The sequence below is a fragment of the Camelus bactrianus genome, chromosome 27, assembly GCF_048773025.1.
Source record: "Camelus bactrianus isolate YW-2024 breed Bactrian camel chromosome 27, ASM4877302v1, whole genome shotgun sequence".
Lineage (NCBI taxonomy): Eukaryota > Metazoa > Chordata > Mammalia > Artiodactyla > Camelidae > Camelus > Camelus bactrianus.
This window is the reverse complement of record NC_133565.1, coordinates 33987541-34006930: the sequence shown is the minus strand read 5'-3', so window position 1 is coordinate 34006930 and position 19390 is coordinate 33987541. Positions and strand designations below refer to the sequence as shown.

Below are 19390 nucleotides of genomic sequence, written 5' to 3'. Positions count from 1 at the left end.
TCATACTGTTCTGTCTTACAGTTTTTTAAGTGCATGTCCTTATTACCTATCTCACAGCATCCAGTAAAATGTCTTTGTAGCTTAGTAGTTGCTCATTAAATACTTGTTTAGTGATTGAGCAAAGGAATGAACTCTGTGGTCCTGGAAGGTACAAGAATTGGGGGGCTCTCTGTGTATATAAAATGGGGATCATATATACAGTAGTCTCCTTTAGTGACTAATGCAGGGTCCTCACACTTCAGCATGATAGAATAATCTGGGAGATCTTGTTAAAATGATGATTTTTGTGGCCTTATCTTTTGGAATTCTCAGGCATATGTAGTGAGGCCCAAAATTCAACATCTTTCTGTGTCTTTGTGTGCCTCTGCAAGTAGTCTGTGAATCTCACTTGGAGAAACATTGTCCTAAGTCGTTTGTATGCGGCTTTCAGCATTATAGCTGAAAATTATAGATTGAGTTCAACTATATTTAGGGAGCATTTCCAACGTACTTACAATGCCAAGTGAGAGTAATCCACCGTGAGGCCTCCGTGCCTTCTCTGTGTAAATGTGGTACACAGTTAACGTTCATCATGATAATATTAGGATAGCATTCAAAGACTCAAGTATGTTCAGTCTTGTTAAGGAAGGGTAGCCTATATTTAGTAAAGATTTTTATGAGTTCTTCACCCCCCAAAAAAATTACGTGTAGAGCAGTTTGTGAAATTTAAGAGCTTTAAGGACCCTAAACCCCAAGTTTGAGAAACATTGCACAAATATTAAATTCCACAGTAGAGAAGCAAACTTGTAAACATAAACACACATATGAGTGCTGGAATTATATGCTTAAGATTTTACGTTATCCTAAGTGTTTAAAAGCCAAGTTTAAAACTTATGCAGAAAATTCATAGACAGCAAAGAATAAATTTATGACTCCTATTGGAGAAACAGTGGTATAAAACATTAAATCCTTGAGAAACTTGAGAATCCTTGAAAATATTCTCAATATCTGATTTTCTGATAGTGCCGACTAATGGTATTTTTAGAATTCAGCTAACCATTTATTTCAACAAATATGCTTTGAACATGTGTTAAGGTTTAGACCACTGGGGTTTCAGTGGTAAATAGGGCGGTGATGGCCTAGGAATGCAGAGGAGAAAAGGGGGCCTGTGGATCAGGAAAAGCTTCTGTAAGGAATTGTTTTTTAAAATCTGAAGGATGAGTACCTGTTGGCTAAACCGAGAGGTAACGTTGAGGCGGTGCAGTGCAGCGGACCTGGAGGTGCAGGGGTGGAAGGGTAGACAGGGAATTTCGAGGTCATGTGGCACCTCTGTCATAATGTTGCTTCATAGTTTTATCACTCCGTCTGTCTCTCCTGGAGATGAAGGAAAACCCATTCACTTTCTTTGGAATAAGAAGCTTTTTCCAAGAAGTGCGGGAGGGTTCTGGTGCTTTGTTAGTTGAATCATTACTTACAGCAGGCTTGTGACTGGACTGTCAAATAACATCCCTGAAGTGATTTCAGGCTGTTAAAAATGCTTGGGTTTTATTTGTTGGGTTTTTTTTTTAAGGACTTACATGTAATTTTGTGAATTATTGAAAAGAAACTTAGGAAGAGCCAACTGTGCAGTGCAACATAAAATGGACAAAATGACTTTATTTCTCTACTTAAAGTGCTATTTAAGAATTTTAAATACTTAAGCCTTTAAAATCAAACAATAGAACTCCAACAGTTCAGAGCTAATGTAAACAAAAACCGTTACAATCTTCTAAATAACAGCATAATAAAGTAACCTTGAAGCATTGGTGTTGGCACTACATTGTTTCCTGTTTGAATTGAGAGGCAGTTTCCAGCATTACGTAACAGTGATGGAATTAAGTGATGTTTCCAGTAAGAGAATTTTGCAAGTATAATATGTTTTAGTATTAAGTTCTACTTGTGCATTTAGCAATTAAAATTATTCTTGAAATGATGGTAGCATTAGAAGGGATAGGGAGCTGTCAAAGAGAGCTTGAAGCTTAATTATCTCTTTGGTAACAAAATGCATAATCTTCCATTATGGTGCTTATTTTCCTATGGTAATTGACTCATTTGCTCTCTGGTTATCATTTTAACTTCCCAACCACAAACATCTGCTCTTTCATTGTGTTTAATTGGTGTGAATACCATCTACAGAGATGTTAAAATCCAGGGAACATTGTAAAGGCATTATTTTATAATTCATGAAAGGGAAAACTAAATGATGAACATTGCGATGATTTTTTTTTTCTAATAGGCTTTGAAAGTCTGTTTACTAAATATGCATACTAAAATTACATTAATTGGATTTTCTTTTGAAGAGGATTTTGCTGTGTTTTCCAGAATTACGCACCCTGCCTTAGGGGAAGCCTCAGTCCTTGAGGCTCAAGGAGTGTCATTTCATCAGAAACGTGGTACCATAGTAGTTAAGATTAAATGTTTTGAAGGTAGAAAAAATTTAGTATGTTACTATTTTAAGACAAGGGATGGGTACAAATTGTATATACAGCTGCTTATAATTTTAAAAATGAAAGGATAAATCATAACATTTTTTAAATGGCTCTCTACAGGGGAAAGGAGGAATGAGGGTAGAGAGAACAGGGTTAGAAGCAAGTCTTACTGGAATATACCTTTCTTTTTGTAGATTTAAAATTCCTGAAAAGGGAAAAGTAAGATGAAACAAGTGACTCTAAGCATGTAAAACTACTTGGTAGTGTAGCCAAATAGAAAGTTAAAACTCCACGTGAAAGTTACTATTCCAAATAAATTTAAAATAGTAACGGGACTATATATACTAGTGAAGTTTACTCAAGGAAAAAAAGAATTCCAAAAATCTTCAACTGTTTTCTCTTGGTGGAAATGTTGATATTGTTATTCTGAGACTACTGAGTGCAAGAAAAAACATGTAAGTTAATAAGTTGTTGTCATTGAGAACAGAGATTTTTGGCATGTGAGAAAGGAGATACAGATGTGAAATGAATACGATTCTGTTAAAACTTATAGTCCCAAATTTAATTGGAAATACCAGGATGAAATCATGATGAATTTTATGTTTAAAAAGTACATAATTCCTAGCTTTGTCCACAAATAGAGGCTAAAAACAGTGACCAGAAGATGCTAAAGACCACTCTGGTCGTGTCAGAAAGGACTCAGGAATTTCCAGTGAACTCGGGCTTCTGTTGATCAAAGATGGGTCAGTTTGAGAAGGAAAAGAATAACTTCCATGGATTGAAACAAGCCAAATATATTTTAGTCCATGAACTCATAAGGATACTTCAAGATAAACAACAAGGTCCTACTGTACAGCACAGGGAACTATATTCAATACCTTGTAATAGCCTATAATGAAAAAATATGAAAAAGAATATATATATGTATAAATAAATCACTGTGCTGTACACCAGAAGTTAATACAACATTGTAAATTGACTGTACTTCAGTTTTAAAAAAAGCCTTCAGTGATCACATTTGGCAGATGACATTAGAGAACCAGATCATTGTCTTGAAAACTGGTAAGCTGAAGGAAAGAATCAAGCATTATCGTGCTCTTTCTATAAGAACTGTGCTTGGAGACAACCAGCTAATTGATGAGGGGATGTTTCTCTTTATAGAAGGAATGAGAGAATGAGAATATTACTATTTTGCAACTCGTTTTGCACAGGCAGTGATTATCAAAGACTATTAACATCAAGAAAAGAGACACAGCCACACATTATGAACCCTCCTGCTGGAAGGACAAGGTGCTGCCTATGAAGTGGTGTTGGGGGGCGTGGGGACAGGGAGCCTGACTCCAGTCAAGCTTCTACATTCAATTGCCCGTAGGGAGGATGAACATGTTAAATTACTCCTACGGCAATGCAGTCAGCAAAAGACAGAGTACAGGAAACTCTGTATGGGACAAACGACTTCTTCAGCAAACACATTGCAAACAAAGGTTAAAGATTACCTGTAGATTAAAAGAAACATTAATTAACGAGTGCACCTTGTTTGTCCAATTAAAGTGAATCATCTGTTATTTGTAAGTCAGTGATTTACAGCTTTGGGTTAAGGGGAAAGGGAGACACTGGAATATTCAGGCTCTTTGCCCCAAAGATTCTGTCACTCCACCTCCCACCCTTAAAACCAGTTCGTGTAATGAGGGGTGTTACTAATGGGGATGTGTGTGTGTTTCAGCAAGTGAGCCATTTGAGGCCTCTCATGTGACATTTGTACTACTATTTTTTTTTTTTTTTTGGTTACTCATCAAGCTGAGTGAAAAGAAAGATAAAGTCAGTCTTCTCAACTCTTTGAATTTTAATTGTGACTCTTCCAAAATTCATTTTTAGGTCGCTTAGAATGTTCCTATTTTTAATTTCTTCAGTACAGTCAACTTAGTAAATATTTCTCAACAGAGAAACTCAGAAATCATCTTTATAATTACTCTTCCAGTTAATTATACCAGAATATCAATTTTTAAAGATACTGTGTTCTTAACATATATTTAAACATATATACTTGTTACACGTTTTTGTAAAAATGTATGAGAGCTTCAAATAATTAAACATTCTGTGAATTCTATGATTTTAAAACACTACTTATAGTTACCTGATTTTGTTAATATCTTAATTTCCTTTCTATTTTAAAGCCCAACCTGAATTCCTAAAGCGGCCTACTAATATATATGCTCATGAATCTATGGATATTGTATTTGAGTGTGAAGTGACTGGGAAGCCAACTCCAACTGTGAAGTGGGTCAAGAATGGGGATATGGTTATCCCAAGTGATTACTTTAAGATTGTAGTAAGTATTTTTCAAAGAAGCTTATCTCTGAAACCTTTAAATCTTTAAATGTAATCACCAAGAAACCTGTTATCTGTAGTACATAAACTGCTGTATGTAAGAGAAGATAGAAAAATTCACTTAGAATATAATCTCTTCATTGGCTGCTGAGAAAGCTGAGCCCAGAAATATTTTGGTAGCTCTGAATGATCACATAGCAGATGAGTGGTTGAACTCAGCCTACTCCAGATCTCCTGGCCCACAGTCTACTGCTCCTACCGAAACATGCTAGCAGCCTTAAACACAGCTGCCACGACTTTCTGGGTGGTGAGTGTCCTGTGCGTGTACACACGTGCACCAGTTGTCTTCATAGCTCTCTGTTCAAGGAGCAGAATTCTGTCCTTCATATACTGATGCTCAGGCCCTTCAAATTAAGTATGACCCAGTGTTGGACAGTTGTGACAATAGATACAAAGGTTCTTTTAAAAAGTAAAGCAAAAGTAAATAATTAGCCTTCAGTCTATTTAAGAATATTCAGCCATTATTGCTTTTTGCTTCATATATATATAGTAAATGCTTAGTAAATATTATCTACTGTTATTATTAGCATTACCTAACATCTTACTAACAGAACTATCTAGATTTTAGTGATAAAGATGAATGAGATATCTTAAGATGCATACATGACATTTATAGACATAATCAGAAGTAATTATGGTTGTTAAAGACTTAATGTTTCATTATGAATTTCTCATGGAAGTAATTCGTTCTTCGTAGGAATATATTTACTGTTTTTGAAATGCATAATCTCATATATTACAAAAAGTAATTCACAAGTATTTAACCCTAATTAAAAAGCACTGTGTTATGATTAACTTACCATTTTTCATTATTTTCATACCATATTATAAACTCCTAAGCCCATTTTGGGTTACATCAATAGCAGTAATAGTAGTTGACATTTATGTAGCACTTTATAGTTTAAGGGCAGCTTGTATATATGTCGTCTTGTTTAACTTATTATAGTCTAATGTGTTAGAACTACTGATATTAAAGATAATTTTAAGAAGATGCCTTGAATTCACAAATTCAGACTTCCCACTGTGGTCACCTGGTACTGCGTGCCAGATACTTTTTTCAAGCAAAGATGTATACAAGTTTACAAACATCATGGATATGACTTCATGTAAGGATTGAGTTCTTAATTACTAATGATGGTGTTTTCTTTTCTAGTCAGTTAAGTCAGTGCCTTTTCAGAAAAATTGAGTTAATAGATACATAGGTAGTTAATATTCAGTAACTGGATCATACAATTTTACTTGTTTTTCCTCTCCAGAAAGTGCATATCCTTGAGATTTTGAACTGTTCATCAGTTGAATCATAAAATTTTGTTTATGTTTGTCCTCCTCAGAAGGAACATAATCTTCAAGTTTTGGGTCTGGTGAAATCAGATGAAGGGTTCTACCAGTGCATTGCTGAGAATGATGTGGGAAATGCGCAGGCGGGAGCCCAGCTGATCATCCTCGAGCATGGTAAGAGGGGCTGGAACAGCAAGGTGGAAGGGGCTGGCTGCGTTCGAGGAACCCAGCGCCTGTCGCAGGGCCTGTCACTCCAGGATAGCTAGTGATTAGTAACCTGTTTGTAAAGGCCACTATATGGCATAACTAAGAGGAAAAAATGCCACCTGAATCATTTTTATTGCTTAAAATTACCTTGGTCATTATAAGAAGGCATAAAATAGTAGAATTTCTCTTTTTCTTCATATGTTTGTCTATGATTATGGTTCCTTGTTTGTTGAAAATAATTCAGTAGAAGCGTGCCACTTTTCCGTTTTGGCAAAATGCTTACGTGTGATCACCAACTTAGGCACTCACAGAAAGAGTGGGCTAGGTGGGCTGATGTCTTTATTAGCAGCAGTGATTTTCCTTAGTAAATGTCATGGCGCTCTTAGGATTATTTCCATGGAACTAAATAAAGGGACTTTGGTATACTTGTGTTTGTGATTACTATTAGACATGTAACTCGCACAGTGTAAATGCTGGCTGCATTAGAAGCCTGAACTAATCCTGACTGGGCTTTCCTCTGAAATTGCTTGGTTGGCGTCATAACTATTGTGATAGTGTGTGTGTTTTTCCCTTTTTGAGACAAGGTTTTAAAAACAGGCAACATTTTGTGGGCTGGTGAAATTTTTTAGCGACCTTGTCAGGGATGTATTAAGGATGCATAGATTCTAGGAAGGAGAGTAAATGTCTTGTTATTAATTTTGCTATTTTAATTTGCAAGATAAATATTTATATGGGAAAACTAAAAGAGAGACTGTAACAGTTCATAAGATCTGATCTCTGCCTTTCTGAGGTTTATAGTATTGTAAGACATGTAAGAAATGTGTACAACTTTAATACCAGTCCATAATAAGTGTTATTTTTATAGTATAGATAAAGCAGCATTCAATTCAGAAGAGAGAGATTCTGTGTGAACAGGGAAGTTTCTTCATGGGAAGTGTTCCTTTGTAATAGACCTCAAATGATAAGGTTTCCAGGTGTTAAAAAGGGGACCTGGGTCAGCATGGAAATAAAATAGAGTATCTCTTCTTGTAGGAAGGTGGCCTGAAAAGGCAGAATAGAAGCAGGTTGATCATGGCCTTGATTGTAAACAATCAAAGCAGTGCGGTAGTAAGGCAGTCTAGTGATAAAGTCCAGTTTCATTAGAAGACAGGGTGATTGAAGGAACATTGTTACAAGAACCCATTGTGAAATAATAAGTACTTGTACTAGAGAAATAGAAAGGATCCTAATAAAGAGAAGTAGTGATTTATCTAATTCAGACTTTATCAACTGGTTGGATATAAAACATTGTTGTAGAGGAGTCAGAGATACTTCAAAGGTTTTGTCTGGGTGACTGAAGAATGGTGATGCTTTACAAAAATAGAAAAGGAAGCTGAATCAGGGTGGAAGGGAGCCTCTTCTCAGGCTGTAAAGAGTGTGTACAGAGCATCCTACCCTCACCTGTAGTAAAAAGCTGGATGACCTGCAAAACCATGATTCTATGAGCCCATCAGAGAGCTACCGAAGGGGGCACGGTCAGGAACGTGGAGCGAGAGCCCTCTGTGGGGAGGTAAATGGGAATGGTTGAAAACTGAGAAGGAAAAGGGAAAACGGAGAACCCCCCTGGCTCCTCGTCTCTCACCGTAAGCACAGACAGGAGTAGCCTCCAGTGGAACTAGCAGCCTGTGGTGTGCTAACGGGAACGGTACCAGTAAAACCCACACTAAGCCCAGTTCCTGCCTGAATTGACTAAATGCCTCCACACTTGAGCCTTGACAGAACAGACATGCCAGTTTCCAAGTGTAAATAATAATTATCTCGGTTTCTGCTGTTCCGTATACTGTGCTCAGCATTCAGTCAAAAATTAGACATAAACAGAAAAAGCAAGAGAATACTAACGCACTGTTGAAAGATAATCAGAAAAGCAAATTCGGGAGGCCCAGATGCTGTAACTATGAGACAAGGACGTCAGAACTAACTATTAGTATGTTAGAGGACTTAGTGGAAAAGGTAGATAACTTGAGTGAACAGATGAAGAATTTTGGTAGAAAGATGGAAACCATAAAGAGGTTGAAGACTCTTGTATTTGTACAAAGAGTGAAAGGGTTCCATAGCCAGAGGAAAGAAACTATTAAACATAAAAAACGTATTATTAGAGGTGAAACATGCTTCCAGAATGATCAGTAGACTCAGCACAGCTGACGAAATAATCAACTTGAAGATAGTTTAATATAAATTATTTAAACTGAAACAAAAAGCAGAGGGACGACACAGAGCATCTAAGATGGGACAGTATCAGATGGGTAACATAAGTAAATTGGAGGAAAAGAGAGTAAGAACGGAACAAAACAAATATTTGAATAGATAATGGTCAAAAATTTTAACTGGACAAAATGATACCACAGGTCCTAGAAGAAGCTGATTCAGCCCTTTGTAGGCTAGAGCCACCACCACCACCACCACCAACAACAACAGTGATAGTAATAGAAACAAAAATAATGATAGTAGTAAAAAGAAAATGCTCCTGTTGCCATCACAGTCAGAAACTACTGAAAAGCAAACATAATGAGAAGACCTTGAAGGCAACTGGAAATTTTTGAAAAGACATATGCAGGGTAACCAAGATAAAAATTAGTAGACTTTTTGCCAGAAATGGTCCAGCCAGAAGACAGCAGAGCAGCACTTCTAAGTCACTGAAAGGAAAAGTCAACACAAATTATATACCCAGCAAAAGTGAAAGTGAAATTCAGACCTTTTCAGAACAAAAGCTCGGGAGATTCATTGTCAGCAACTGGGCGACAAGAAACCGTGCCAGGACCTCTGCAGGCGGAAGTAGTCGTGACAGACACCTGGAGAGTCTTCACAGAGAAGCAAGGCAGGTGAGAGTGGTTTAAAAACAAAAAATTAAAGTTCTTTCTTTAAGAGATAATTGTCTTAACAGGGGCCTGGGAACTTTTTCAGGAAAAGGCTGGATTAGATAGTAAGTATTGTAGGTTTTGTAGGCCAGTCTCCTCCGCAGCCACTCAGCTCTGCCCGTGTGACCATGTAAATCAGACAGCCTCAACTGCTCCCGTAAAACTTCATTTACAAAAACAGGTGGCAGGTCCTCATTTCCTGATCTCTGTTCTAAATTAAAGATACTTCTTAACATATAAAATTAAAATGTATGACAGAAAATTAAAATGTGTAACAGAAACAGTGAAGTACAGTAGTAAGTAGAACGTGGTAAGCTTATGTTGCAGATCAGTTCATACAGTATTACTTGAAGTAGACTGTGATCAGTTAAAGTGCATATTGTAAACCTCAGGAAATCACTAAAAATGGAAGAGATATGACTAGTAAGTGAAAAGTGGAAATATAGTAGGACCTTAAAATTACTCAGTCTGAAGGAGAAGAGGAGAAAAAGGAACAAAGAATAAATGTGACAGATCAAAAAAACAACTAACAAGATGGGAAATTTAAATGTCCTATCAATAATTACATTAAATATAAATGCATTAAATGTAAGTGGTTCAGGGCTGTAGAATGTCTCAGTACATTTAACAGGATTTAAATCATCCAAAGTACATTCTTTAACCTCAGTGGCATTAAACTAGAAATCAATAACAGATAACCTGGAAAATCCTCAAATATTTGAAAACGAAACACCCTTCTAAATACTCCATATGTCAAAGAACGATTCACACAGGAAATCAGAAGATAGTTTGAACTGAATGAAAATGAAAATATAACTAATCAAAATTTATAGAATGCAGAAAATAGTGTTTTGAGGGAAGCTTTTCAAGACTAGATTAAAACAAATTAGATCTGAAGCATTCAGAAGAAGAAAATGATAAAGAGCAGAAATAAATGGAAAATAGGAAGTAAATGAAACCACGAGCTGGTTCTTTGATTTCAATTACATTAGAATACATTAACCAGACTGATCCAGAAAAGCAGAAAAGCATAAATTACCAAACCATAGATGAAAGGGAAGATCATTACAAATTCTGTCGACTTTAAAGAGGATTTCAAGTGTGTTAGAAACAACTTTATGCCAAAGTTTTTGAAAAGGAAGAGAGCAGAGCTGGTTTGTTTAGAGAGGTAAAGCATGAACTTACGATGTGTCAAGTTTGGGTTACAATAGAAAAATAGATGAAAATGTCTAGAATCACAGGGAAGTCAGAAGATCTGGAAGAAAGTAAGTTTTGGTTTCAGTAGATTTCAAGATTTTAAACCAAACTCTTGCTACAAATTATGGCAGCTAACAGTTATTTATTTTCCTGTGTGTAGACAGTAGTGTCCCCAGGTGTCGTGTGGCAGTCTTTTATACTATTAAAAATTAAAACTCCTTGGTCTTCTCTTCAGTAAATGGAATTGTAAAGGATAGTATATTATTGAGTCTTACTTCTCTGCCTTCAGAGGAGTGTCTTAGTTATCCAGAGTTCATCCCTGAGTATACTCTTGAAGATCTGCACAGATACCATCACCATTATCCTTTGATAATTTTTTTACCATTTTATATATATATATATGTATATTTTTAATGGTCAGAAATTCATTCTTGTTTCTGCCTTAAACCACCACTATTTCATGTGGACTCATACCTCAGTGTCTTACTTTATCTACTTAAAGGATGGAATTTATTCCCTTAATGGTTTTCCTTCTTACAAGTTGCATTTATTTAACTTATTTCTAACAGAATCTGCTCAATCCTGATTTTTTAAAGTCTTCTCTTTAATCTCAGTCTTAACACATCACTTTAAAAATACGATTTTCTAAAAAAAGCTGGGAAAGGAAGCTTCTGTAGCAGAAATAGCACTTCACAATTTTTGAATGTATGAAAAAAGTGAAATCACAAATGAGTGTGGATTGAAAGAATCATACATTGAATGAAACATGGACAATTAGTTGGTGATTTGGAAAGAATTAAATTATATATTTACCTTATATCAAAATAAAATATAGGTAAAATTTAAATTAAGCCCATAAAAACTTTGAAAGATGGTAGAATAGTCTCACCATTTGCTTTTACTTACAAAAGAAAGAAAAGGGAAAAATACCATATGAGATCGCTCGTATGTGGAATCTAAAAAAAAAAAGAACATAAATACAAAACAGAAACAGACTCATAGACATAGAGTACAAACTTGTGGTTGCCAAGGGGGAGGGGGATGGGGATGGGAAGGGATAGACTGGGAGTTCACAATTTGTAGATACTGACAGGCATATGTAGAATAGATAAACAAGATTATACTGTAGAGCACAGGGAACTGTATACAAGGTAGCTCACAGAGAAAAAAATGTGACAGTGAATATATGTATATGTATGTTCATGTATAACGGAAAAAGTGTGCTCTACACTGGACTTTTGACACAACATTGTGAAATGACTATAACTCAATTTAAAAAAGTTTAAAAAAGAAAAGGGGATACAGATGAAAAGTTTAGTATTTTAGGATATAAAAATTTTAATGTTTTGTATATAGTAAGAGAAGTACTTTAAAGAGGAGACAAGCTAGGGCAGAACATCATAAGAATTACAGAAAAACTTAATGTTCTGAATGAATGTAACAAGAATGCACACAGGCTAACATAAGCATACGGTTTGCAATAGAGCAAAGATAAAGAGAGCTTGTAAACATGACGGATGTTCCATCTCACTTAAAATCAAAGGTATAAAATTAAATCACTTTAGTGGTAACGCTATTTTTACCTAATAAAGATTTTATCTTTTAACGAACACTTCTTTATAATGACTAGTTAGGATGTGATTAGGTTTGTGTCTTTGCTTTACTCTTAGTGGAAATGTAAATGGTTATATGATTTACCAAAACCATTTTGACAATTATATATTAAAAATTACTGACCCAACTCATTTGTTCTTTTAGGATTTTTTCCTAAGGAAGGAATCAGAGGTTTGGACAGAAACTATTAATATTAATGTTAGTAATTTAAAAAGAAAAGGGTAGGGATAAAGAAAGAAAAAGTAAGCAGCGACTTACATGTCCCAAAACAGGGGTAGTTAAAATAATTATAGTAAAACCTTGTGATGGGAAATTCATTTGGTCATTAAAACCCATGCCTTTGAATACTCTTTACTAATGTCAGGAAAATCTCAGGAATAACGGCAAGTAGTAAAGTAAAATATAAAGTTACATATACCAGATAATCTGAATTTAGTTTAAAAAAAATAAATGTACACATTTGGATACCCCCATGCCAGAATGTTACCAGGGGGTATCTTTGAGTGGTGATCTTTTCTCAGTTTTCTAAAGTAACCCTATGTTACTTTTATAATCAGTAAAAGTTTTTCTTTTTTTAACTTAATAGTAAAGCCACCTTTCAATCAGTGCTGAAATTTAGAAAAGATAGCAAACACACCATTATGAGGACTTTCTGCCAAAAACCGTCATGGATGGAAGCTGACTTACAAGTAACTCCTTTCACAATAGAGTTGGGTTGTGTTGCAGGAAGTAGATAAATGGCAGATGCTGGCAGTCCTCGCTGGCACCCCTTGATTTGGTAGGACAGGGACTGGAGGCTCAAGCTGCCTCCAGGAGGGAGGATGGAGTCTGGCCCCCTTGGAGCCTCTTTCCCTTCACATCCATAGCACTGTGAATCTCCAAGACAAATGCAGAATGTGTGTATTTCCCAAATCCGCTTGGCCATGGAGCTTTTTTAAAGGTAGATCCATCAATATCTTAAAGGGTGTTATTTGGGAATCATTGATGTAGGGGTTTTCAAAGGAAGATGGACAAGATTATGGTTGGCAAACAGTGGCCCAGAGGCCATATCCAACTAATCTCCTGGTTTTGTGGATGGAGTTTTATTGGACACAGCCACACACATGGGTTTACAGAGCGACTGTGTCCACATCTGGTCTGTTGTCATTTTTGTACTTCAATAGCAGAAGTGAGTCATTAAACAGAGACCATGAGACCCACAAGGCCTAAAACATTAACTCTCCAGCCCTTTAAAGAAAAAGTTTGCCAAACACTGGACTGTACAATACACACCTTTTAGCCCTGATAGTTTGTGATTCCAAGTTATTTCTAGTCAGTGGAAATCTATTTCACTTAAAACTTGTTAAATTTTTAGAAGTTGGGGTAGATGGAAAAAGGCAGAAGAGGTGCAGGAGGGTGAAGATGAAAAGACAGGAGAAGAAAGTCAGACTTGCTACTGGGAGCTGCCAGTGGTGGCTGACTGCAGGGAGGTGCTGCGAACAGGGGAACTGAGAAGTGCACAGAGCCTTCCTTCACCGCTTATCTGAGAGACACTCAGGCAGTAGAAGCACCATGGAGTAAACTGTGGAAAGTGGAAAGAAACCTGGTGTGTGATGGTCCTTGTCTTCATGAACTTTGTTTAAAAATAACTTGAAAGTGTTTGAGCATCTTTGACACCAAGTCTTATTTTTGTAGAGGGCATTTTCTGATTCCCATTGGAAGTGTGTGGCTGTAAACCTTGGACAGTATGGTTTTTAAGCTAATTGTCACCTTTGAACATTAAATGAAATTTCATAATTATAGTTAAAATATATGAAACATCTGTGTAACAACACGAGGAAACAGAATTTCTAATCAAATTGGGAAGTAGGTTTGGCGAATGAGTATGTCTCAAACATACCTTCTTTTCTCCCCCAGCTTTATTGAGATATAATTGACATATAAAACATTGTATAATTACGTCTCTAGAACTTACAAGTCTTAAACTGGAAGTTTCTACCCTCTGACCAACATCTCCCCATTTCTTCCATCCATAAGCTCCTGGCAACTGCCATTCTAATTCTGTTTCTTTGAATTTGATGTCAAACATACTTCCTTAATCAATATAATTAACATTCATTTTTTAATATTTAACTTTACTTCTATGCATTTTCAGGAACAGCAGCTCTTGATTTTAGGAGATCATGGCTTGTAAAATATTTAACATAACATAACAGTATTATTTGTATTTGCTGCAAGTTCACATTGTGCTGTTTTATGCTAAAACACTTTGTCTTACGATTGTTGAATGATTTTTTTAAAGTATTGGAATGTAAATTATTGCAAGTATGTTAAGAATAGTAAGAATTAAGGTAAAATGTGTTTTTGTCTCTTTTAACTTATTATCCTTTCTTCCTGTCAGTTTGAATTTAAAAATAGGTTCCAAAACTGTCATGTTAAGAGTGAAATGTAAAAACACAGAAATGTGGTTTTTCTCTGTACATTTATTCATATCAAGTCTGATAATTGGCAGTTTTTTACTTCTAGTAAGGAGAGATGGGCTGGTGAAAAGGGAGTAACATGAACTTGTTTTTAGTAAAGGAAATTCATACATTACCAACTCATTAAATGACTTCTAGGATATCATGGCAGTGGTAGATAAGGATACATGTTGAGCTTCACCTTTTTTTCTTTTTGACAGAAACATTGGTAAAAAAAATTCCATATAGTATCTGCGGTAAATACTGAATAATAAAAGTTCTGGAATAAGTGACTAATGACCTGGCATGATTTAAAGTTGGCTAGAGAGCAGGAAATTGTTAGTCATTAGTGGAATATTTTAAATCTGAAGCACTAGAATGTGTGATGGTTGGTGCTGATTTTAATTAAAGGATACATTCTGATCAGTTATTTTGCTTCTTTGAAGCAGTAATTATAACTTTAAGGGAAGTTTTAATTCAAGACAATGGTGATGAAATTTGACTTCTTAATCATAAATTCCATGTCTAAGAATTTTCTAGTATTGAAAATTCATCTAATGTCAATGCCTGGGTTCTAGTTCTTGCCTGCCATTAACTTGCTGAGTGATTGGATCAGGTACTGAAATTCTGTAGTTTTTTATTTTATATAAAACGAAGGAATTAAATGATCTCTTAGATCCCTCATCACTCAAATAACCTATTAAATGAAGCTGCTAATACATATTAAATATAAAGTGCCTTTCAGAGCACTTTTTCTGTCTAGGTATTGAAATGAATAGATGCATTGTTTGCAGAAAGAGTAAGGCACTGCCAGTTAGTGATTTTATGTTACGTGCCACAATGTGTATAATGAACCAAACCTCCTGCTAAAAACCTGAAGTGCTGGCTTCGTGTCCTAACCCCACTCCCGATGAGGTGGTGTCTCCAGGCGTCAGTTTTCTTACCTGTCAGTATGAACAGTAATCTCTGCACAGCACACCTTTGAGAGGAAAATAGAATAATACATGTTAAGCATTTTGTAAGCTATAAATTTATAAGTTATAAAACTGCTGAATGGAAATTGTCAGCATTAAACCAGAGTCCAGTGAAGATAAAAGGTTAACTTTGTGATGCAAGGTTTGAGGATTTTTTTAAATGGACAACAAAAATGCATTTAATATTCAGTTACATCATTTAAATTTGTAAAACAAGAAAAAAACCTATGTGACCAGATGGCAAGGTATTTGAAATGATCTGGCTAAAACTAAACTTGGCACCAAAATAGTTTAAAAAATATATAATACATGTTCATTGTCAAAAACAGGAATGTATACTTGACTGAAATAAAAGCAAGTGTACCTTTTAACCCTTCCCCTAATCTCACTTTCTAGAGAGAGCCCTTGTTAACAAGCACTGTCTTTGTATTTAATCATTCAGTAAATATTTGTTGAACAAAATCATGCGTGTGATATAAAATTCTATATCCATTGCACTGTGTGGTGGGGATTAAATAGCCAACAAGCAGACGTGCTTCTCTGCCCTCGTAGTGCTTCTGCTCTGTTAGCAGAGACAGACATTAAGCAAACAAATAAAATAATTTAGCTTTTGTGTCTACTTAAAGGAAATAAAAATAATGCTCTGGTAAAGAATTATTGAAGGTATATTGGAAGTTACTTTAAATAGGATAGACAGAGAGGGCCTTTCTGTTAGGATATGCAAGTTGGGACCTGAGCATTATAATAAGCCTACATATACATGTACACACATTCATGTATAAACTTTTTATTTACAGATGTGAAATCATTTTTTGCGATTTTACCAAACAGTACATTGTGTCAGTACTTAAAGTTTTCACCCTTTTAAAAGTTTACCCTTTTTCTTTTTAACAACTCTATTGTCATCAGACAGGAGTATGAGGAGACTGGAGTTTTTGCATTCTTGATGACAATATACATTTTTTTGAAGTGCAATTGAATAAAAATTTAGAATTCATATACCATTTCATCAAATAACCCTCTGTATAATAATTTATCTTGCAAGTATAGTTACCAAGTATTTAAGGATATTTGTGTTAGACTAGCATACATCTGGGAACAGTGCCATCAGTGCAGCCAGTGAGGGGATTAAATACATGAATAAAACGGAATACTAGGAATCTGTTAAAAATAACGTAGATCTCTATAAGGTGAATAAGATAGGTATGGGAAAATACTCAGGTTATGTTATTAATTAAGCAAGTTGCAGAAAAATATAGTCTGATTTCATTTGTGGAAAAGTTTGAAAAGAAAGATAAGATGTATATATGCTTGTATGTGTAAGAAAGTTTTAAAAATCTACATGACCATCTGTTAAAGTTTGCTTATATTTGAGGAATAGGATTGGAAATGTGTGAAGATGAGGAGTAGAGAACAATGTAGTATCGTACATTTTTGAAAAGCCAAATAAAAACTATTAGAAATTGAACTTGAAATATTGCAATCAGGTCTGTACATAATGATTCTTACTTTGCTCAGGGTAGTTTAAAACTTCCTGAGTTTTTATTTATTGAAAGAGAATGCTACAGGAGAAAAAGGAGGTTGTCGACAGTATTTGGCAACTGTCTCTGAATATCTTACCTTCTTACCTCCAAATACAATGTCTTCTATTACAGCATTTTTCTCCTGGAAGATGAATCATGTCATATAAATACTAAGACAGTTGTAGTTCATTAAGATACTAAAAACAAATTTATTTTGTTAAACCAACAAGTATTTTATTGAGTACACGTGCTGTGTGAATCAGGATCCATAGTTAACTGGAAGAGCTCCTGCTATAAAGGCCATCAGGAGAAATGGCTAAAGCCATAGAGTCAAGCTGGGGTGGACCTGGGAGATCTGAGCATCTAGTTCAGCTGAGCTGGAGACTCAATTCTAAGTGACTTGCCTTGTATCACGTAGCTCGGTGGCATCAAAGTTAGGACTGATAACTGTGTCTTCAGTTTCAAAAATCACTTGTATCACTTTAGCAAGTTTAATGTTTTCAAGACAAAGATCATTTACGTTCTTTTGATTTCAAGTTTAGCCTTAAATCTACAATCTGTGGTTTGTGGACAAGGTCGATGAGGTCCATCATTTTGCAAGGATGACCGTGCATCTGGTGTGCCTGAGATGGTCCTAGCTTATGTCTGTTGTCCCAGCATAACTACCAAAGGTGCCTTTTTTCACTCTCAGAGATACCTGGCGTAGACAGTATATTCTATGGTCACTCCAATTACTGCCGATTTATTGAATTTAAAAGGTTCTAAACAGTTACTGGGGTAGAGGTTTTGGATTATGAATCTAAAGGATTGCAGTACAACCTGTGCTAAATGCCAGAGTAGTTCTGAGTGGAAAGAAAAAAGGTTTCTGCTGGATTGGGCAGACAGGGAAGGCTTCTTGAAGAATGTGGCATTTAAGCCTAGCGAAGAAGGATGAACAGGATTTTAGGTTGGTTACGTCACACGATGGTGAAAAGGATGACATTCAGATGTGTAAGTAAGGTTCAAAGTGCATTTGGAGAATGGAAAGCAGCTCAGTTTACCAGTTGTTCAGAAGAGTAGACTCACAAGATTACACATCCTGGAAGATGTGTGTAGGCCAGACTATTTAATACCAAATCAAAAAGTTGGAATCTTTTCAGTAGCTGGAAGAACCTCGCAGTTTCCAGGTGCATGAAGAAACAGTAGCCCTTGACGAGGACTAGTGTGTTAGAAGTGTGTCGAATGAGTTCAGAGAGCAAAATAATGCAATCTTCCGGATCAGAGGGGTTGTTTAAGACCCTCAGCGAGGTTTTGACAGTGGAAAGAGAAATTCTTTTTATCCCTTAATGGCTCATGACATGGTAAATATTTATTAAATGTCAGGTAGATGTTTCTCCAGAGGAAGACAGGACAAGATTTGTGGGTTTTTTTTTTTTTTTTTCATGTGTAAGGTAAAGGAGAGGGAAAGATTGAAGTTTTACACTAGATACAAGTAGAGAGAGTCTCTGCATAAATCCAAGGCTGTGGTCTGAGTCTGCTTAGGTTAAGAAAGTTTGTCCCTGTTACTGTTGTGCTATAATCACTGCCCTGTTTTCAGATAGCTCTGGAGAGGTAGAAATATACTTAAAAGTACGATTTGTTTGTTTAATGTTTAACATTTCATCTGTGTCAGAAGTCATCAATTCAAGACCAGGACTTGTGAGGTCCAGGTAATAACTTAGTGCCTTAATTATAATTTTTGGTATTCAGCAGTTAAATAGAAATTTTGTAAATGACCTTTCTGGTTACGAAAATGGATTTAGAGATTATGAGAGAGCAGGCTTGAAATTGAGTTTGATGCTATTATTTTGTTATAAAGAAAGAGTCCATTATGCAGTGCTAAAACACCAGAAGGAAGATAGTATGTCTGAATATCTTTTAATTGGTAGCTATATTTAAAAGATGCTAAATTATACAATAATGTCATAGTTGGCAGAATATCATTTCGGTCTAAAAGGCATCATTGACAATCTGGCTGCTTATAGCCTTGATTTCATGTAGTTTCAGTGCTGGATCAGGATGTTTTTCATTTTAGATTATGATATGATTGGTTGGTGTTGAGAATACCTCCCAGTTGATGCGTGCTTGAGATACCACCAGACATAAAAAGTATAGTATAATTTGGTATGCATTTTGAGAAATGTCTTCCTAAGATATTAGCATTTTAAATGCTACTACTGCCTCATAGCTACTGTCATGTCCTAATATTTTAGCTGTATGTCTGTTTTAAAAAACGGCCTTTGTTACCACCAGAAATACTCTTGAATTTCCTCTTGCACAGTATCTACCTGAGCACTTGGAGCCCAAATGACAAAAAGAATGTCTGATGACAGTTTTCTCCGTTGAGTTCCCGTTCGGTTTACATTCCTTTGCAGGTTTGAGTAGTTGTAGTTCTTGTCAAGTAGTTTTGTT

General features: G+C 35.7%; 1 protein-coding gene across 9 annotated transcripts in view; it reads left to right on the top strand.

The window, feature by feature from the left end:
• NEO1 (neogenin 1) overlaps positions 1–19390 on the top strand; it is a 159191-nt gene that overhangs the window by 73340 nt on the left and 66461 nt on the right. For all 9 annotated transcript variants that reach the window (XM_074354200.1, XM_074354199.1, XM_074354202.1 and 6 more), the window contains exons 6-7: positions 4622–4776; positions 6167–6287. In XM_074354200.1, coding sequence (XP_074210301.1) covers positions 4622–4776; positions 6167–6287 — 276 coding nt within the window. The remainder of the gene's footprint in view (positions 1–4621; positions 4777–6166; positions 6288–19390) is intronic.